Raw genomic sequence first — 22,221 nt, forward strand, 5'->3', positions numbered from 1 at the left:
GAATGCTACAAACAGAAAAGGGGAGCCTGGGAGTCCCAGTGCACCACCCTCCAGTGTGTAACACCACCTGAACCTGCTCAAACATGAAATTTTAGGAGTTGGTTCAAGGCAAGATTCAAGGACTCTGAGCCAGAAGCAGAGGCTGCAGGCGTGAAGACATCAGACAGCTGCCACGCTCCCAGAGTCACCAGTTCCACTTTCCAGTCTCTTTGGACAAGAAGCTGAAACCTTTGATAGCAGATGCTCTGAAGTGACAAAAACTATACAAAGACCCCTTAGCCGCCTCCCGTACAAAAACAAAACCTCTTTCATTCGCTGAAGCAAAACCCAGGCTTCAGGCCAGCCAAGGAGCAATGTGGTTACAAGACAGAGTAGTACCGGAGTAAGGAGGAATGCCCATTTTTAGACCTCTTGCCATCTTGCTCTACAATCTGTCCAAAGAGGCTAGACTGCTCAACAGCTACAATGTGAGTGTGGGTGAGCCGAGTCACTCACAGCTCTGAGGGTGGGGGAGGTGAGCGGCCAGGGCTTCCTACTCACATCTTCATCCTGGCCCGAGTGGATCAGCTCCACAAGCCTCTCAATGATGTTCTCTTCATTCAGCCACTGAAAAGAAAGAAAGCCTCAGGTTACATGTTTGTGTCAACAACAAACAGAAATTAACGACCAGGCCCTGTAAGCCAGGTCTTGGGCTCCAGAAGCCTCCATGAGAGGCAGTGTGGTGTAGTGGAGAGTTCTGGATTGGAGACTAAGGACCTGAGCTCAAATCCTGTCTCTGACACATACTACGTGGGTGACTGTGCTCAAGTGACTTAAATCCTCTGGGACACAGTTTTCTTGTATGTAAAATAAAGGGTTAGACCTCTTTCAAATTCCCTTCCACTTTCAGTTCTATAGTTGTTTATCTTGTACCATATTCTGTTAGGGGTTACATGTACACAGATAAATAACTACAAGGTAATTGGAGAGGGAGGGGTAAGAGGGAGAGAGACAGAGGAAAAACAGAGCCAGAGACAGACCCAGAGTGAAAGGAGAGACATAAAGAGACACAGAGGGAGAGAGAGAAGAAAGAGAGAAAGGAAAGAGACACAAAGAGGAGCAAGAGGAGAAGAGAAAGTAGGGAGAAAAACACAGAGAGAGGAGAGAGACAAAAACACAGAGAGAGGAGGGAGGGAGAGAGAGAAGAGGAGAGAACAATGTGGATGAGTGGGTGGGGGCATGTCAGAACAGGCTTCTTTTTTATTTTTATTTATTTATTTTTAACATCAGGTTTTAAAAAGTTTTTTTCAGTCAGGATGAATTTCCAAGATGAGGCAGCACCTGAGCTGAACCCTGAAGGAGACTAAAAATGTAAAGGAAGGATTCCATTTCAGGCATGAGGGACAGCTTGCATAAAGGCAAGGAAGTGGGAGATGGACAGCAAAGCTTCGGAGACAGCAAGGAAGCCAATTTGGCTCAAAAGTCAAATGCATCAAGGAGAGTAATGGGAAATAAATGAAAAATGATGAGATTAATTTTCCCCCTTTGAAAAACCTTGCAGCCTGACATTCCCTTAATCTATTTATCTCAATTCCATTTATTTGGCACCTCTAAACATGTTTTGTTTTGTTGTGAGGCAATGAGGGCTAAGTGACTTGCCCAGGGTCACACAGCTAGCTCAGTGTCAAGTGTCTGAGATTTGAACTCAGGTCCTCCTGACTCCAGGGCCAGTGTTTTATCCACTGAACCACCTAGCTGCCCCCCCCCCCAATTCAATTTAAATCATCTCTTCTCGGCACTCATTAAACTACCAATCAAGCATTTCGGGAGGACCCCTACCTTCATGCTGGGGATACAAAGACCAAGGTCAAACTCTCCCTGCCCTAGAAGAGCTTGCAATCTCTAGGACGAGCCCCTCCATACACAGGTGAGCACACACGCGATAGGTACAAGATCATCAGGCTGTGGGTATTACCAAAGGCTGCCCAGAGAGGACAGCCCTGGAGATGAGCCTTCAGAGGAGTGGACATGAGGAGGGGAGCACGCCAGACATGGGGCACAGCCGGTGCAAAGATCATGATGAGAGGGCAGATGGCATCTCATGTGTGAGGAGCCATACACAGGAGTCATGGGGAAGAAGGCTGGGAAGCAACCACTATATGCAGGAAGGCCCCAGGACAGGCCCTGCCCTCAAGGACATGCATATAGTCTTCCTTAGCCTTCCAGACCCCCTTGACTCCTCCTCCCTCACCCCGGGATACAATCAGTTGCCAAGTCCACCACATCCCTCACCTCCAAACACCTAGTTCTGGCCCACCTCATCTCCTACCTAGATTATGTGGATAGCTTCCTCGCCAGCCTCCCTGCCCACCTTCCACAGAGATGCCAAAATGATTTTCCTTAAGAACAGATCTGAGCACGTCAATGGACTCCATTAGCTCCCTCTAGGACTACATAGAAACTCCTCTGTTCAGCTCCTAGAGTCCTTCACAACTTCTTCTCTGTGTTCCTCAGACACGCCAGGCCCCTTCTACCTTCCTGCTAGCCAGCCCCTCACCAGTGCTGGCACCATGACCTCCTCACAACCCTGTGGTGTGTACTTGTTCTCTCTCTCTGACTTAGTTCAGACTTAGCCATGTCCTTGCTTTCACATTAGAATTTACAGAAGCTCTTTGAGGGCAGGGACTCCGCGTCGAGCAGGGCCCGGGAGAAGTAGGCATTTACTAAGTACCTCTCCTCACAGTGTCTCATTTGTCTTCAGATCCCAGTGCAGACACTGCCTCCTTGACCAATGTCCTCAACCAAAGCAGACAGATTTCCTAGCCTACCTGGTTGAAATGCCCTTGATGGATTCAACTGGGAAAGTTCCTGCCCCTGTTCTCAGTTCACACTGAAGGGCTGATTCAGCTGATGACTGTTCTCACCCAATAAAGCTATCAGGGCTAAGAGGAATGATCGACTCAACTGACTCCCACCCTTACAAACAAAAAGTAAATTAAAACAACAACAACACGCTATATGGGGGAAATAAGGGATTAAAAAAATTATGGCAGTTCAGTATGTAACGATTGGAATGACGCCACCTGCTGGAGACTTACTGTAGAAAAGTTCCGCCATGAAAGCAAGGTCTTTGAGGGCAAGAACATGCGTCTTTTCTTTGGCATCAGGAAATGACGTTGGCTAGTGGGAGGAAGAAGGAGGAACCTAGTGCTCTGACTGGGGCTTTTTCCTGGGGACGCTGGTGGAGAAGGGAGCTAGAAATGCGCTCTCCCTTTAATAGATAGGAATCTAGGCCTTTTCTTCTCTCTCTACCAAATTCTTATTCTCCTTAATAAACGCTTAAAAGTCTAACTCTTGCTAAAGCTTATAATTTATTGGCGACCACTCATTGGATATTTTAGACAGTTTAGCTAGAATCTTAGCCCTTAACAAGTATAAGATGTATAAGATGATGTAACCAAGGCCAGAAAGAAAGCAAAGCTAATTGGATCTTACTTTATTTCTTTCTTTGCCAAGGAGAATGATACTTAGTATTAAAAAGTATCAAGGCTGGGGCAGCTATGTGGCACAGTGGATAAAGCACCAGCCCTGGATTCAGGAGGACCCGAGTTCAAATCCAGCCTCAGACACTTGACACTTACTAGCTGTGTGACCCTGGGCAAGTCATTTAACCCCCACTGCCCTGCCCAAAAAAAGAAAAAAGAAAAAAAGAATGTGTTTGGGCAGCTAGGTGGTGCAGTGGATAGAGCACCGACCCTGGATTCAGCAGGAACTGAGTTCAAATCCGGCCTCAGACACTTAACAATTACTAGCTGTGTGACCCTGGGCAAGTCACTTAACCCCAATTGCCTCACCAAAAAAAAAAAAAAAGTACCAAGGCTAAAAGAGAGGTGATACCCATGAAAAGTAAAAGAGCTCCTAGCTGCCCCTATGAATTCAAGACACTGACCCAGATCAAATAGAGCAGAAACCCATTATCTGAGAATTCTTGGTACTGAAAAAATGCCACTCAAGAGTAAATCTATTAAAAACATGGTCCAACATTTCATAGTAAATAGTATTTTTTTTTTAAGTTTGATTAGGACTTTATTTTAAAAAATGAAACTAAAAACATGAAAAATAAGTTTATTTTCTATTTGTGAAAATTTAGGTTATAATTGCAACTACTCACTAATTACTAGAACGAACAAAGAAGGAATTGAGTATTGTCTGGGAGGGGCATCCTTCCCCAACAGAATCATATGTTAACACAATTATGGTGTCCTCATAAAGAGATCATTAACTAATTTTCCCAAAGATCTCTCACAATCTTCTGATATTCAAATCAATTGCTCTTGAAGCTCCTATCTTGTCTTCTTCCTTGTCAAGTTGCTAACTCTGCCGTATCCTCATTTGTCAAAGTTATCAGGGAAGAGTACATGTACCATGGTAGTGTATAAAGAAAGAGGAATTATCCATTTCAGACCTTCATCTTTATAACTGTTTTTAGTATGACCACAACAAACTTTGTAAATCAGTGATGAAGGATTTCTTATTTTACCCACACTTTGAAATGCAATTCCAATATCACAAGGGGCATGGCTTTAGGTTTGTTTTTCAAAACTCTCGGGTTTTCACTGCTATAGATGAGCAAAAGCTTCAGCTTTGTTGGTTTTGTTTTTTTTTCTACCATTTGCACGTCCATCAGTGAGCAATCTGCTGTTCCAATAAGGTAAAATTCCTCTCTTTTTCGGATGATATGAAACCCCTTATTAGAATAGTCTTTCATAAATGTAAAGCTTTTGCTTGAATAAGGACCTGCAAAGCTCACAGGGCTGAGAAAGAACTTCCATCCATGAAGTAGCAAATGGTCTTTCTCTTAGCTCTGGGACGTCACTCTTTCTCTATGTTCGTTTTAAGGCAATGCTTGACCATCAACATGGCCTTGTTTTCCATTGATGCACTATCACTAAAGATGGCATGAAGAGCCGGTGAGGTTGTTTATTCAGATGTCACTTGAAAGGGTAAATACAGCATTATACAAAAAGAGGCTACAAAGTGATACAATTAGATCCCCAAATGGATGTCAGCCTTCCATGGGGTTCCTTCAGGCCCATGCCCTGGATCTGTGCTTGACCCTAGGCTAGGCTTTGACATCTTCGTCAGGCACATATCAGAAGCTGGGCAGGAGAGCTAGACTCTCCTCCAGTAGATACACTTTCTTTCTTTCAGGTCTCACACCATACCTTTAATCATGGTCCCTCCTGAGAGGCTAGGAGGAGTTTGAGATCTGGCTCACACATTCTTTATTTTCACCCCGACTCCTCATACCCAGGGCCCTTATATTACAGGCTGACGTCCTTCAGGCTCGAGCTTCCCCAATCTGTACCTTCCCTTTACTTTGGCCACCTAGGTATAGGAAAGTTGATCTCCAGCTACCCTGTCCTTCCCAAGCTCAGGAAGCTATGGTCCAATCCAAGTAAGGGGACTTGATGTGGTGTTGAAACTACCTGTAAGACTTCAACCACATCTAGTGCAAAGAAATTCCTTGATTTAATCATTAGAAAGGGAGCCTAACTTGGCCTAGCTGAACAGTTCAAGAGTCTGGTGGTTCAAGTAGATCCAGGCAGGAGACAGGAATCAAGGACAAATGCAGCTTCTAGAAGCTGAAGGAGGGAAGGCCATGAGAAAATACATCCCAGGCAGAGGCAGCCATCATAAGGAATGAGGGCCAGAACTCCAGCAGCGAGGCTGCGAGGGTTGACCGGGCATAAGATACATTGGGAAAGATATCAAGTTAGTGACAATCCCTAGGATTAGAGACCCCAAGGCAATAACTCTTTATTTCCTTTCTCCATTTGGCCTCTGACATGGAAGCCTAAGGCCTTTTCCCTCTTGCCATGGGGAAAATCTATTTACCCTTCTCGTTTCAAACATTTACTTTATCATTATAAACAGTGTTAACCACAGACATTTCCTAGTCAGGCTGTACTTACTGGAAATACAGTTTGGAGGAAGCAGTTGGCAAGGGGGAACAACCCTGAGAAAACAGGGAAAGGTAGATTTAACAATGAAGTGTTTTGCCAGAGCTATCTCTGGCTGGGGGCTCAGAGCTAAAAATAGAATTGTATATTTTTTAGTTACCACTTTCCAGGCAAAAAAAGGATGTTTACACTGGGAGCCCATCTAGACACAATGAGTCAGTAGTAGGGATGGGGGAGGTGTAAATAAGGGTGGAAGAAGAACTCTGGTCACCACCCCACCTGCTGCACAGGGACGGTCATACCCTCGACACCATCCCATACAAATGTTCCCCCTGTACCATCCTTTACTCCAAAATTCTTCTGCCTCCCCATACACCCTCTTGACTATCTCCCCTATTCTGGCTTTCCATTCCCCACCTCGGAATCTTCACCTGATAGTTACCAGGTCAATTTTACCCTGTCTTCTCTTCCCTGTTTACTTAGGTGCTACTGATTGCTGATGGTCAAAATCGAACACAATCCTGCTAACTGGCACCACTACACATTGGCACATAAACATCGCATGGGCTTTCCATGCCGCACACCAATTTGTTTATTACTCTTCTTCCCTGATTGACCATCCTGCTCCAAGGCTCTGTCCTGGGCCCTTCTCTATCCTCCCCGTGTAGTATGATCACTCCAAAGCTCCAACTTCCCCTTCCCTAGGATACCTTGCTCAGTCCCCCCAGTTGCTAACAGCTGCTAATACCTTCTCCCCTGAGGGTGCCTTCCATCCACTCACTCTCACTCTGTGTCTCTGGGACACTGGGGATGATGCAGTCCCCAAGTACAACTATAAGGAATGTGATGCCTCCCCGTGCTGGTGGCCCCAAGGACCCAGGAGTTGACCAGGGTGGGTTGGTTCACTACCCTCATTCTCCCAGGGGGAAGTATAAAATGCTTACACTTACATTCAAGACTTCCTGCCGAAGAGCTGCAGGCTCCACGCAGCTTATCAAGCGAAGCAGCAGGTCCATCATGGCAGAGGTGTCAATGTGCTTGAGTACCAGGCTAATGAACTGGTCTTTCTTTTTCAGAAATGTGATCACCTAAAACACAAATTAATCTCTTAGCAAAACAACAGCAGACTGTGCTACAGGAAATCTCCCTACAGTCTTGGGCAAAACCCCTCGAAAAAGCCTGGGCTATACAAGGCTGGTGGGACTGCAAATGTCTGATGTGCAAATGAGCTAACACTGACTGCAGTTGTCACCAAGAGACAGAAGAGGGCAAGGACACCCATGTGTCCGAGGAAATAAAATTACCCCCAGTGGAGAGGAGCTGCCTGGAATCCAGAAACCATCCTGTATCTTAAATCCTTTGAACGGAAGCACTGGCTCTGGATGTCTCATCCTGGCATGGCTGGCCAATGTGGATTCTAGAAGTGTAGGTCAGTCTGGAACTAGCTATCCATGGATGCAAGTTCAAGCCAACTGAAAGCTAAAATGGACCCGTCCAAGAGATTGGGCTGTACTGTATCTGTGGCCCAACAAGGACTGACCCCTATGGAGAAATTTGACACTAGAAGGGCAGTTGCCAAGGGAGGGCTTTGTTTGACCAAAGTAATGACAACAGTAAGGAGAAGCTAAATCCATGTTGGGAACAGAACATTCCAACTAAGAAAACCACAGCTCTTCGGAAGGAATGAAGTATTTCAGAAGAGCTTTAGCTTTATATATAGTGTCAAGTGTCTGAGGCTGGATTTGAACTCAGGTCCTCCCAACTCCAGGGCTGGTGCTCTATCCACTGTGCCACCTAGCTGCCCCATTTCTATCGTTTTTTAAGGTTTTCAAAGCACTTTACAACTATGGTCTCATCTGATCCTCACAAAAAGCCTGCAAGGGAGGTGCTTTTGTTATCCCCATTTTGTTACACCAATGAGGGGTGAAGTGAACTGCCCCAACTAGTCAGTATCCAAGACAGGATTTGAACTCGGGTCTTCCTGATTCCAGGCCCAGCATTTCACTCTTACCAGCACGGACTTGAGGAAGTCAGAGGGCTGGTTGTAAAGCAAAGTGCATCATGACAACAATGGAGCACACATGGGGAAGACTGGGGCTGGAGTCAAAGAAGCAGGGCTGAACGAGTCTGCCCAGAGCTATGAGTGCAGAAAAATCTGGAATTATCTGAGGCAAACCTTCAGGCTTGAGTTAAACATTTAAGCGCTAATGTCAGAAACAAAGGAAATCTATGGAATACCAGGGCCTAGAAGCTCCAAGGAAGAACTTGAAGATTTAGGCCTAAGAGTCATTGGTGAAGCTTTTAAACATTTTTATATATTTTGGAAAACTGGTTATTTCTTCATTTCCCTTCACTGGTTTTAGCCAGTCACCCCAGACTAACAGCAAATATTTTAGAAAATTAAGGTAACTGTGTGATGGCTTGAAGAACACCCTAAGCTTAGGGTGTTTCGATGATTCTGATATAGGCTAGAAGCTAGAGGAGTCTGAATTCAAAATTCCTGCCATATCTTCATATGACTGATCAGCGGGCAAAGGGTGGTCACGAGAGGCCTCAGGCCTCCAAAGCACTGATGAGCCACTGCCTTTCAAGTGATAAGTCTTCAAGGAAGGCCCTTTTGTTGCTGGTTTCCCAGATCCTTCCCATGTGCTGATCAGGACACTCACTCAAGAGCCTTTCCAAACGTCCAGGCCCATTGTGCTCAGCCAGAGCCTCAGAACACTGCCTGTCCTACGGCTTCTAAAACCATAAGGCACTGCAGAAAGGACCGTAGTGCCTCAGGGAAGGGGAAGACAACCATTTGCTGCTGTGAGGAATTAATTGTGATTTGGGGTTTTCATAACCCTATCTTTGCTTCATTATGGAAACTTGAAAAGCCTAAGAGAAGATGGGTGTGTACTTTGGGAGATAACTGAATAAGCAAGAGGAACTCTGACCACAGGGAACATTGATTGAAACTAAGTAACTAAACCTCCCCTAATTAGCTCCCCCACGCCCACATGGGTCTGGCCAGATTATAATGAGGACAGCCCATGTGGGTGTGCTAAGCCAATTGGAGATTCAGCATGAATAAGAACTGCCCCTTCCGGGGGGAGAGACAGTTAGAGGCAATTGGAGGGAGAGGAGAGTTTTCCAAGAGGAACCGGAAAGGAAGGTAGGGACAGTTAGAGGAGCTGCTGGTGTTTTGACCTTCGGGCAAAACCAAAAGAGACTACAAAGATAATTCACTTAAAGCTACATATTTTGGGTGGTGATGAGTTTGTGTTTTTGAGGCAAAGCTAGCTCTTTGGAGTTGGCTGGGCTGGAGGCAGGTTCAGGGTGCCTGGGGTCTTTTTACCCCAGAAATTGAGATTCCTTAGCTCTATTAACCTCACTTGTGTTTTGAACTTGCTCCCATTAGTAAACCTGTTTTGTTTTTTGAAAGAGGTTGTTTCCTTTCTTACCACCATACTACAGCAAGTCGCCCACTTAACTCTTCCCATACTAAATTTGGCCCTTACACTGGGCATCAAGCAATACACTCAGGCTGGTTCTGTTTGATTTCTAGGCAGTTGCTAACATCTTATTAATGAACAATAAACATTCACATCAGCCAAAAACAGGCAGCTTGGCTGCCATCGTACTCACTCACCTGTTCGGTTTTCCTTGCAATAAGATTGCCAATAGTTTTGCTGAAAAAGCTGGCCAGTAGAGGGTTGAGAGGTGGCTCATGGTCCAAGAAGTCATAAAGGATGTTCAGTAAAGTTTCGTCTCCTCCCAGTTTATCATTGATCTGTGGCACATCAGAGGTCAGGAGTTCACAGGCTGTGTTGGGGTATCTGAAAGGGCACAGCAACTGAAGGTAAGATTACTTTTCTTTTTTTTAAGAGAGCTGTTTAAAATAAACTGATCTTGAGGAAGCCGATCCATGGTAGAAAAACAATAAGGAGACCCAGCTACCATTCTTCTCCAGCCAAGGCCTAACCTTCCTTCCTGGAGACTACCTTGGTTTTCCTCTCGGTGTGTCCCTCCCTGTCCGGGTTCCCCCTTTCATTCAGTCTCTTCCTTTCCTCTTTGCTCATCAGCTCCCTGACTTCTCACTGGCTTTCCCACTCTCTCTCTTTCATCTCTACCAATTTACTGTCTTCCATGGCAGCTTAGTTTGTGCCACCCACACACTGTTTCATTCATTTTAGTTATTTACATAGTTATTTCTTTTCTATCTCAAAGTTATCTCCATCTTCTCCTTTCTTCTTACTCCACGTTTCTGGATCTTGTGCATTCAGCCTCTGTAGCATCTCTTTTCTCTGTCCCCTTCTCTCTACTCATACAGTCCCTCTCACCTGAACTATTGCAATGACCTCCCAACCAGGCTCCCTAGTTCTGGATTCTTCCCTCTTCAATCCACTCTACAGACAGTTCCAAATGGATATTACTAAAATACAGATCTGACAGTGTCACCCTCCCCAATGAAAAATGACTCACTGGCTGCCTCTTACTTTGAGAGGGTGAAAGGTAGACTTCTCAGCTGAGTTTTTACAGCCCTTCACAACATCTTCCCAGCTACCTTTGGAATCTTTTCTCATGTTATTCCCTTAATAATGAGACTGGCCCGAGAGCCGTTCCGTGGATACAACATTCAATCTCCTCCTTCCCCACCTCTGCCCAAGGGATCCCCTATGTCTGGAACATTCTCCCTCCTCACCTTTGCCTTGTGTAACACCTAGCTCTCTTCAAAGCACCACTCAGGCCCGCCATCTCTTCAAATTACTTTGTATATACTTGTCTGATGTATATACTTGTAGGATATAAGTTCCCTAAGGGTAGGAACTATCTTTCCTTTTTTCCTTTTTTTTGTATCCCCAGAATCTAACACCTTGTTCACACAAAACAGGTACAGATTTTTTAAACCTTTTTATTTTATTTGTTTTTTTGTTTATTTTGAGGGGTGATGAGGATTAAGTGACTTGCCCAGGGTCACACATGCCAGTGTCTGAGGCCAAATTTGAACTCAGGTCCTCCTGAATCCAGGGCTGGTGCTTTATCCACTGCGCCACCTAGCTGCCCCACAAAATGTGTTTTTCAAACTGAATTAATTTTATTTTATAAAATACTATCAGGGAGCCAGCAAGTATACCAGTGCATCTCCTAAGAAGCCCTTAGACCTGGATTTGGATAGCTATCTCAGTGATTTCCAAAATTTCCTTAAAGCACCTCAAGGGTTCTTGCCTACTAGCCTCCCAACAGTAACAGCCCAAACCCCCTTGGACTGGTGGCTTGGTCCATCTTTGTGTGTACATCCTCTCTCCTAAAGCATACTGGGGGGGGGGGGGAGGCAGCTAGGTGGCACATGGATAGAGCACCGGCCCTGGATGCAGGAGAAGCTGAGTTCAAATCTGGCCTCTGACAATTGACACTTAGCTGTGTGACCCTGGGCAAGTCACTTAACCCCCATTGCCCCGCAAAAAAAAAAAAAAAATTAAAAAAAATAAAGCATACTGGAGGAAAACTATGGAGCCAAGATGGCAGAGGAAAGGCAGTGAGCTCTCGAACTCATGACACAATCGCTCCCCAAAAACATCTAAATAATGCCATAAGACAATGCCTGGAGCAGCAAAACTTACAGAAGAATGTGCTGAAATCATCTTCTAACCAAGAACGGCATGGAAGGTTGGAAAGAGGGAGCTACTGTGCTGAGACAGGAGTGAAGCCCAACCCCACAGTCACCCTGACACAGATCCACTCCCAGGAAGGCCTCACCAGAGAAGGAGACCCCCCAGAGCCTCTGAATCAGCTGAAGCATCAGTGTCATCTGGAAGTAAGCTCACAGTCTGTGAGAGGGCTGAGCCCTGGGCAGGGGGGGAGATTACAGGGGTCTATGCTGGTGCTGAGGCAGAACTTGGGCTTTTCACCCCTGCTGAGAACCAGGAGGCAGGCTTGAGTAGCAGTGGCCCAAGTGGGGGAGGGGCACAGGCTCGTCGGAGCTGACAACCACAACACGCAAAGCTGGTTGATTAGCAAGTTGGTCTGGGGTCATCTACAGACCAGGGAACAGGCCAGGTGAGTGAAGAACCTGATCCTCCTTAAATCATATCACCTGGGACTTCTGAAGCTTGGGATACTGCAGCCTGGAAACAGTGCCCCACTTTAAGGAGCTAAAAGTTAAGTCAAAGAAAGGCAAGATGAGCAGACAGAGAAAGGTGAGGACCATAGAAAGTTTCTTCAGTAACAAGGAAGATCAGGGTGCACCCTCAGAGGAAGATGTCAACGTCAGGGCCCCTATATCTAAAGCTTCCAAGAAAAATATGAATTAGTCTCAGGCCATAGAGGCACTCAAAAAGGACTTTGGAGATAAAGTTAGAGAGGTGGAGGAAAAAATGGAAAGAGAAATGAGGGTGATGCAGGAAAGACATGAGAAAAAAGTCAACAGCCTGAAAAGTCAAATTGGCCAAATGGAAAAAGAGGTACAAAAGTTATCTGATGAAAATAATTGCCTAAGAATTAGGACTAAACAAATGGAAGCCAGCGACTTTATGAGAAACCAAGACACAATAAATAGAGGGCAATGTGAAATATCTTCTGGGAAAAACTGCTGACCTGGAAAACGGGTCCAGGAGAGATCATTTGAAAATTATTGTTCTACCTAAAAACCATGACCAAGGAAAGAGCTCAGACATCATCCTCCAAGAAATTGCCAGGGAAAATTGCCCTGATATTCTAGAAAATTAATGTTGAAAACTACCCTTACATGTAACTGGAAAAAATAAAATAAATGTTTGTTGTGAAGCATACTGGGGGCCTCAGATAACTCAAAAAGCCTGAATTAAGTTCCTCACTTGTGGATGAATCGGCAAATGGGTGGGGAGAGTTCGCATCTGAGGGGACAGATGTGTGACACAGTCTGACACACAGGAATGCTCAGGCAGAGAACCAAGCAGGCATTGCGCGTGTGCTGCTACTGCAGGAGAAGGATGTTGGTTTTCTCTGGGGGTGTTTCACTTTGTTCTTTGGTGTAAGGGTTTGGCTTGTTTGTTTGTTTGTCTTTAAAGCTCCAACTAGACCAAAGAACCCCAGAGCCAGGAAGGACCTTAGGAAGAGGATGTGAACCACATTGCCATCTACAGCATCCCAGTACTGTCTCAGTTTGTCAGAGCCCACACAGAGGAGAAGCTTCTGTGCTTCCAAGGCAGCTCATGCTGCTCTGGGATGCCTTGGGTTTTGGGTTTTTTTTTATTTTTCATTTTTTTGCTGGGCAATGAGAGTCAAGTGACTTGCCCAGGGTCACACAGCTAGTGTCAAGTGTCTGAGGCTGGATTTGAACTCAGGTCCTCCTGAATCCAGGGTCGGTGCTTTATCCACTGTGCCACCCAGCTGCCCGCTCTGAGATGGCTTGTTTAGGAGGTTTGTCCAACCTCAGATCAGGCTTTTAAATCCTCCTCTTGGACACTTCCACCCATTCATCCTCCCCTTCAGAGACATGAAAAGATGGCTGTCCGCCTCTCCACTTCTTTCAACAGTCTGCATAAAGAATACTTCTGAGTCTCCTCACAGGCCTAGCTGCCCTCCTCTAGACAAACTCCAGCTTCTCAGTGTCTTGATTAAAACAGGACACCCAGAAGTGAGCACAAAACTCTGCCAGAGCAGAACAGAGCAAGGAAGACCACCCCAGGCCTCACTGGGAACACTGTGCTTTGCACATCTAGTTTGGGCGGCATGCCACCGTGCTGACTCAGAACCCCAGGCTCTTTTATTGCACATGCAGAGCTAGGCCTGCTTCCTCCTACATTTCTGGGCTTCGTTCCTGTTTTCCCTTTGCTTTTCATTTGATTTAGCACCATTCTGCTAGGAAGTTACTGGATGACAAAGTCAGGACACAAATGATTAGTGAGCCCTCCCAGCCATCTCATGTCATGGGCAAAGTCCCAAGATACTGGTGTCATGTACTCTACTAGTGACCTTCCTCCAGGCTGACATCTGCCCCATTTAATTATCACTCTTTCAGTCTGCTCTTCAACTAGTTCTGAATTTACTTAACTCAAGGGTTCTTGACCTGGGATTCACAAATCCCCCTCTCCCTGGGAGTTCTATGGATTGATTTCAGGAAGTCCATGAATTGGGATGGGAAAAATTATATTTTTATTTCAATATAACTGGCTTCCTAAAGAGATCATAAAAAAGGGAAAAGGACCCACATGTATAAAAATATTTATAGCTGCTCTTTTTTTGTGGTGACAAAGAATTGGAAATTGAGGGGATGCCTATCAATTGGGGAATGGCTAAACAAGTTGTGGTATATGAATGTAATGGAATACTATTTTGCTGTAAGAAATAATGAACAGGAAGATTTCAGAAAAACCTGCAGAGATTTAAGTGAACTGATGCTGAGTGAAGTGAGCAGAACCAGAACACTGTCCATAGTAACAGCAACATTGTGTGATAATCAACTGTTGACAGACTTAACTCTTTTCAGCAATACAATGATCCAAGATAATTCCAAAAGACTCATGACAGAAAATGCTCTCCACATCCAGAAAAAAGAACTGTGGAATCTGGATGCAGATTGAACCATACTGTTTCTACTTTTGTTTTTGTTTTTTCTTTTTTGAGGTTTTTCCTTTTTTTGCTGATTCTTCTTTCACAAAATGAGTAATGCAGAAATATATTTAATGTGATTGTACATATATAACCTCTATCAGATTGCTTTCTGTCTTGAGGAGGGGGGAAGGAAGGGAGGGAGAAAAATTTGGAACTAAAAATCTTATAAAAACAAATGTTGAAAACTATTTCTACATGTAACTAGAAAATTATAAAATGCTTTTATGATTTAATATATATATATATATGTATATATATAATTGGCTTCCTTTGTGATCCAACATACTTTGTTTTAAAAAATATGTTTCTGAAAAAGGTCCATAGGCTTCACCTGAATGCCAAAGGAGTCCATGACACACACAAAAGTGAAGACTCCTCCACAGAGTCTACAACTCTCCAAGAACATAATGAGACACTAAAAAGGCCTTGCTAAAATCCAAGGAGACTAGATCTGAACCAGTCGGCTGATCTACTAGTTGAGTCACCCTATCAAACAAGCAGTTTGGATTCATTTGACTTTTCCCCCCATAATTTGTTCTTAATTAATCTATGCTGACTGCTAATAATCACTGCTTTCATTTCTAAGTACTCACCCTTTTAATAATGTGTTCTAGAAAACCGCCAGGAATGGACGGCGAGTCGCCTGGTCTCTTGTTTCAAAATGCCACACCTCATCGCCCTTTTCAGAACAGCACAGTCTTTGCCCACCCTACTCTGCAGCCCTCCTCCCATTCACCATTCTTTTTCAGGATCACTGGCAGCAGTTCAGCACTCATGCCCACACATTCCCTCAGTGCCCAGTGACACACAGGCCTGTGGACAGAACAACCAGAAGCCAACCACACACTGGGAGGCTTTCTGCTCTCTGAGAGTGAGGCGAAGACTAGAGGAGGACGAGGCAAGAAGTTTAATGTAGCATGCCCGGGCAGGCAAATCCCTACACTGGCTTGGGAGCATTTGGGGTCCATGATGTATATAGCTAGAGGTGCCTGGCCTAAAAACAAAAGGTCACATTTGGGTAGCACGTTGCACTTTGCAATGTTCCTGCATGATGGGCTAAGCTCGATCTAGAAAACTGTAGATAGCTAGAAGAGCTTAGGTGGGGCTACCTAGACTGGAAAGAGGTCGATTTACTAAATAGTTCCTTCTAATTACACTGGTATATTAATTCTGAACTTGTAGCTTTTCTTTTCCCTGTAACTAATTAAGGTTAATGCAAAAGTGCTTTGTAAACCTTAATATGGTATAGCAATGTTAAACCATTTAAAATCCAAGACAATGGACACTTACAGTCTGTAGTGCATGGGGATGGGACAGAAGGGAGAGAAGGAAGTGAATGCTTGGCCTAGCACCAAGAGACAGTGGCAGAAGAAAGGAGCCTTGAACACAAGACCCAAATCATGCTCATAGACCTAGGGTGGTCAGGAGGAAACACAGCACAAAGAGCCTCCAATCTCACGCCCCAAACATGTGGCTTCAAGCCCAAACTCTTTCATGTCAGGTTCTATGACCATGGGTATACTTCTAGTTTCTGGGATGGATTCTTTATCTGTAAAAAGAGGCTGAAATGATGATGTCCACTGGGTGGCTCAGGAGGTTGTTGTGAGGACCAAATGAGATGATGAAGCTGAGAGCATTTGGTAAGTGACCCTCACGTGTGATTCAGCTGTATGACACCTCTAGGCCAAGTGTTACTTAAAACTGGTACCTATTCCCCTGTGTGGCAGCTAAAGGAACTTCAAGGCTTCTCCCTCTGTGCATGTGGTACCCTCCCTGCCACGGCTCACACTCCTGCCTTGATTGACAACATGGTGGCCCCTAAAAACATCACTGCGCAGCCAGCCTGGAAACAGACCTCCTCAGACTTACCTCAGCAGGTCCTCAGACAGCAACAGAAACTCCTACGAAACAGGCCCCTCTCAAAGCCTTGTCAGCTCACTACACAGCCTCAGAGCCAATCAGACCCTCTCTTTCTAGGTTTTAAACCACAACCATCCCTAGGTAACAGCTGCCAATGGAGGCATTGTCCCCACTGCGGATGGAGACTGCTCCTGGCGCCCCAAACTTCTCCTGGGCTCCCATCTGACGGTGCCTCTCCCTTCCTGGAATTTATTTTGGGGTCTCCTCCAGGAGAGCATAAGCTTCTTGAGGGCAGAGGCTGTCTCACCTGTGTCTGTGTAGCCCCAGCACCTAGCACGGCGTCTGGGGTGCAGCAGGCACGCAGTGCTTGCTGACTTATCAGCCGGCCGTTCTGGGCTGGGTACAAAGTGTCACATCAGAGTATATCTGCCTTTGAGGAGCTCACAGTCTCTCAGAAGAGACAACACGTACAAGGACTCGCGTGACGACTTCCCGAAGGCCTTAAACTTCTACTCATTCACACCCCCCACATCCCACAACTAATTCCCTCCATCTCTCTCTCTACCTTGTCCCCTAAAGATTTACTTCCATATGCCTGGGGCTGGCCTGTGACAGGGCTCCAGGCTGCAGGTTGTGCTGCCCAGGCAGTCCTTGGCATAGGCTCCCAGGCACGCTGAGTCACCAGGTGAAGCAGACAAGGCTAAGGGAAAGCTTCATCCAATGAGGACGGCTAGTTTTGAGAACACTATTCAAGAAAATCTTTCTGGTTGGCCACAATAAGAGTTCTCTTTCCCCTTCTTCCTCCCTGAGAGCAGCAATTCAAAACTAATCTCTCTCCTGCTCCTACAATTCTGCAAAAAGGAGGGATTACCAAAACAAATGCCATACTTTATTTAATAAAGGCTTGTCTTGAATGTAAGCAAATAATATTATTTTACCAATGAGTTAAAATTTTACAACCAACAAAGCAGGCTTAGCAAATACACCTCAGAAGCCTTTAAATAATAAGTCTTGGCAATTACAGGCTAAGTAAATAGAAACTGACTCATCATCTACTTGTTCTTCCCTCTCTACCTTTAGCCTAAGAAGACTATACATGCTTCTATCATCACTCCTCCCATCACTGATATAGAGATTAAAGTCTTCTTATCACCTAGAATTCTTATCTATTGTTTTCCCATAAGGCCTTCACAGAAGACATATCAGGTGGTTGGGTTGTTTTGTTTTTTCTTCAGATTTTGGGGGTTTTTTTTGTTTTGTTTTTGTGGGGCAATGAGGGTTAAGTGACTTGCCCAGGGTCACACAGCTAGTAAGTGTCAAGTATCTGAGGCCGAATCTGAACTCAGGTCCTTCCGAATACAGGGTCTGTGTTTTATCCACTGCGCCACCTAACTGCCCCTTTCTTCTGTATAAAATGGTGTATCAGTCAACCTTAGAAGCTTCCCCAGTGTGTGAATTTACATGATGGAGATTTGAGAAGTTGTTTCTGGAAGACCCGACCCAAACAAAGAGGCAGTATTCCTGGGAGCCCAGAAAAATATTGAAAAGTAATTTTCTCCTTTCTACAGATTTAAAAATTATCTTTAAAAATCACACAAAAGGTTCTAGTAAATTACAACTTAACCACATTGCCTCAAACTCTGTCACATATTCTGGACTCTGGGCAGAGGAAACTGGTTTCCATTGTCCTTTCAAACTCTGATAATTTGGGGGAATGTGTTTTGAAATACCTCGACACTCTTATTGTTTCAGAACTGCTCTTTTATCTTCAACTTCAAAACAATTTCTGAGCTTAATTTTTGACAGAAAGATCTCTTTTCCCATGGAGTTCTCCCAGCTTGACAGTGAATTTCTATTGACTGTTGATAGGTGCTCCTGACATTCCAAAGCCGTCGGTTTGGTTTTAGCTTTGGTCAGACTTGACCTCGCTGGTCTGCTCTGGCTCTAGCAGAGCACTGCCGATGGTGACCCCTAGGACCTCTCCCTCTCCCACGGAGTCAATGTTTTAGTCTCTCTTGGGCTCCGGGCCTGCACTGCCAACTGCCTACTGGCCATTTCCAACTCAGTAAATCCAAACCCAAAGTCATTCTCTTTCCCTGCTGGTCCCCAAGGCCTGCCATGCATTTCTGCCTAACTGACTTGCCAAATCCCTAGTGTCCTCTAGAGCTCAGCTCAGGCGCCACCTGCTGGAGGAGTCCATCCTGATCCAACCAGTTTCCGGGCTGGAAATTATTCTGCATGGATTTTTTTACTAGGTAGTAGTTCATTATCTGTCTACACACCGTTTGCCTCAAGTAGAAGGTAGAGTCCTTGAGAGCAGAGATTGTTTTGTTTTTGTCTGTATTTCTTTAGCCTCTAGTACAGTGCTTGACAAGAGGGAAAAAACAATCTCTGCTCTCGTGTGGCTAACAGTCCATTAGGAGGATATGAGACCTAACCAGAGCTGTGCACACATGATCAATAGGAGGGGATGGAAGCACTAAGCAACAAGAATCGGGGGGAAGTCTCACACAGGATGTGGCCACCGGCTGGGCCTGGAATGAAATGTAGATGGGAGAAGGGAAGGCATTCCAGGCACAGGGCCAGCCGCAGCTATAGGCACACATGTCTTGTATGGGGATCAGCAAGTACACCGAGTGGAGAAAGGAGAGGAATGGGCAACAGAAATGCAGCAGGAGGATGGGGCCTGAGTGCGGAAGTCACACTTCCCATCAGGGCCCTCTTCCAACTAGCAGACAGCTGCTTCTCTCTCCCTCCCTTTTCTTCCTGTACCTAAATGCGTCCGAATCCCAAGGCTGGGCCCTTGACCACCTGCTCTTCTCTCTGCACTCTCTCCCTTGCAGATGGCACCCAGCCCTCCAACTTCGACAATCGTCTCTCATCTGTGATCTCAAGCTGCCTGCTGATCATTGATTGTCACTTGGCTATTCCACATGGGGCCATCCATCAATTCGAATTCAACCTGCTCAAAACTGATTAGCTTTCTCCTACTTCCCCCAAATTGTATGTCCCCCCCCCTCGAGCCTTCTCTGCTGGGGCTTTTTTTCACATGAAGACTCGGTGCTCTGAGTCCTTCCAGGAAGGTCTGGATCATTTTCCAGGAAAATAACAACTATTTTTAAATGCCTCCATTTCTCCTTATCTTATCATCACAACTAGGAAATATTGCTGTCGGTCCATCTGCAATATAAGCATGACCCTGCACGAGGTCACACATCTATGGAAAAAGCTTTCAAGACAAGCATTAATGCTGACTGCAAACTTTCCAATTTTCTTCAGCTATTGTGTTTCTAAATGAAGCTATTTGCAGCCACTAGGGCCCTGGCTACCACTGGGACTCCCTTCTCTTCTAGAGCGCCAGGTCTGCTTCAGCAGTCTCATTCCCATGGCTTAGAACCTGGGCCTCAGCATTTCTAACTCTGGGGAAACTGAATGTTAACGTGGTCACGCTTGGCCATGGAATCAATATTTTTGCTTTGGCAAAAGATGTTCACTCATAAAGAAAACATGAACTCTCAGATAACACCAAATATAAACTTCCTAGAAATGCAAGCGGAAAGGCACACACATGGGATTTGAAGCTGTGTTTTGGAATTCTAAGAAAGAAACCCTAGGAGACAGTTCTGTTCGCTGGGTCTGAGGCTGTAGGAAAACAGACAAGGTCATCAGTGAAATGAGCTCTCAAGGTTCCGGCTGCCCTCGGCTTCCTGAGCCAGTGCCCAGTGAGCGGGACCCCAGGGCCGCAGCAGGGGTACATACTTGAAGCGGACCTTCTCTTCCATGTCCAGGGGCGGGTCATGAGTGATGAGGCTCACCAGCTCCTCCATACACTGCTGTCTGCAGAGGAAATCCAGAAGCTTGCGGTTCTGTGCTTTACATTCCTGAAGGATGTCGTCTTCGTCCATTAACTCATGCAGAGTTACATCCTCTTTGTCCAGCAGTTTGTCAACATGGGATGTTGTGTTCAAATCAAACTTCCAGAACATGGTGATAGGCCTCACCAAGCTGCAAGGCAAGAGGAGAGGCGTCACTTCTCGTCACCTCTAAAACCAGTCCAGCCCTCACCTACTCCGGCCTTCTGGAGCCCAAGGAGAGCTGCTACCTTTTCCTCTAAGGGAGCACGGTTCCATCATGTGTCCCCCAGCGTGGGCAGAATTGTCCTTGTGAACCTAAGCAGAGGTGCTGACTTGAGCAAAAACCCTACTCAGTGCTGACCCCTCGCCACACCCCTACGAGAGACCACAGGCTTTGGGGAATCACACAATTTCGCTACCAAAGCTTAAGGGAATCAGACCCCCAACTACCTTTGGCCCATTTACAACAGGTTACAGGAGAGTTGGTATAGTTCTTTGCCTTCTGCAATTCCAAAAGTCCATGAATAATTAGCCAAAAGCTAATAAGAATAAGAATAATTGCTTACAATGCTTAAGTAGGCTGAGGTTCACAAATCATTTTCCTCACAACAACCCTGTGAGGTAGGTAGTCTAAGTATTATTATTCCATTTTACAAATGAGGACGCTGAGGCTTAGGCAAGAGAAGTAAGTCCCATAGCTAGTGAGCGTCTCGTCAATACTTAAAGCTCCAAACCCAGTATTCTTTCCAACACAACTATATAAACTATACATAAGTGATAACTGTGGCTTACACTGAAATCACTTCAGGGTTTACAATGTATGTGAAATCCATATCTTGTTTCAGACTTACAACACTGCTGTGACACGGACCAGTCAAGTATTATTATCTCTTTTAACAAATGAGGAAACTGAGGTCCACAGAAGTGAGGTGATTTTTCCAAGATCATCTAATTAGTTAATAAGTGGAAAACCAGGGGCTCCTATCCAAGTATTCTGATTTCGAGTTAATGTTCTTTCATCTTCTGAGTTTAGAACTTGCTTTACTTCAGAGGGAATCTCACTAGGGGAGGTAGGGGACCCCTGAGGCAGGTTCGAGATCCCACTCAGGGTCCTAAAATCCATTCCTTTTCACCACATGAGAGAGAATCCACGGAAAGAAGGCCTGACGTGCCTGCACACAATTAGCACACAAATTCCTTTTGCTATATCACCAAGGCAATAAGGCTGGGTGCTAGCCAGGCCCTCTCTACCCTTTGGGCTACAGGAAGCCTTTGGGGACATCTCTTTGTCTTTGCCTGTAAACGTATGTCAACTGACCGCTGCTGCTCATAATTCAATCAAATACCACTGAACTGCCTGCTACGCGTGAGGCACATTACGATAGGAGATGTCCACATACAGATGAAGGGGAAGCGGAGAGACCCAGACAGTGTGATCTGGTTTGGGCCCTCCACTAAAGAAGGCCCTCAGAGTCAATGTGGACAGGATCATATACCAAGAGCTGATTAAAGGAAAATGGGAAGAGAAAAGAATAAAGGTCATGGGAGGATGGAAGTAATGAACTGATGGTCTCTCACTTCACAGATGCTTAGCACTTGTGACATCATCTAAGTATTTTCAAACATGTCATCTCATTCGAGCTGATCTTCAGAAATGACCTAATCAAAGATCTCCATTTTCCAAGTATGAAGAGGGGAGGCAACTTCCCCCAGACCAAACAATCTTGCCACAGAGCCCACACTAGAAGGCAGATTTCCTCACTCAGCACTCCACTACAGTGTCCTGAACCATGAAGAAAAGTCTGGAGGGTCAGGAGTCAAACAAATCTGGGAGTCTCAGCATCCAGAAGTTTACTGTAAAGTGCAAGAAATGGGCCAGAATTTCCAACTTGTGGAACACAAAGGGAAAAGTTCAGAAAGCCAAGTAAGCCATTAGTCAGGGCCCACCTACATGTCACTGTTACTCATAGAAAAGGCTGCTGAAGTTCTAG

The 22,221-nt window shown here is 45.3% G+C and overlaps 1 protein-coding gene across 13 annotated transcripts in view; it reads right to left on the reverse strand.

The window, feature by feature from the left end:
- The window catches only part of PPP6R2 (protein phosphatase 6 regulatory subunit 2), a 152,905-nt gene that overhangs the window by 47,114 nt on the left and 83,570 nt on the right, over window positions 1-22,221 (reverse strand). For 11 of the 13 annotated variants that reach the window (XM_043968423.1, XM_043968421.1, XM_043968422.1 and 8 more), the window contains 4 exons: window positions 20,136-20,381; window positions 9,574-9,760; window positions 6,893-7,030; window positions 541-606 (listed from right to left, as the gene is read on the reverse strand). In XM_043968423.1, coding sequence (XP_043824358.1) covers window positions 541-606; window positions 6,893-7,030; window positions 9,574-9,760; window positions 20,136-20,362 — 618 coding nt within the window. In that variant the 5' untranslated portion in view covers window positions 20,363-20,381. Of the gene's footprint in view, window positions 1-540; window positions 607-6,892; window positions 7,031-9,573; window positions 9,761-20,135; window positions 20,382-22,221 lie in introns of those variants that run through there. The other 2 variants (XM_043968430.1, XM_043968429.1) reach the window with 2 other exon arrangements.

This window comes from Dromiciops gliroides, chromosome 5 (assembly GCF_019393635.1).
Source record: "Dromiciops gliroides isolate mDroGli1 chromosome 5, mDroGli1.pri, whole genome shotgun sequence".
Lineage (NCBI taxonomy): Eukaryota > Metazoa > Chordata > Mammalia > Microbiotheria > Microbiotheriidae > Dromiciops > Dromiciops gliroides.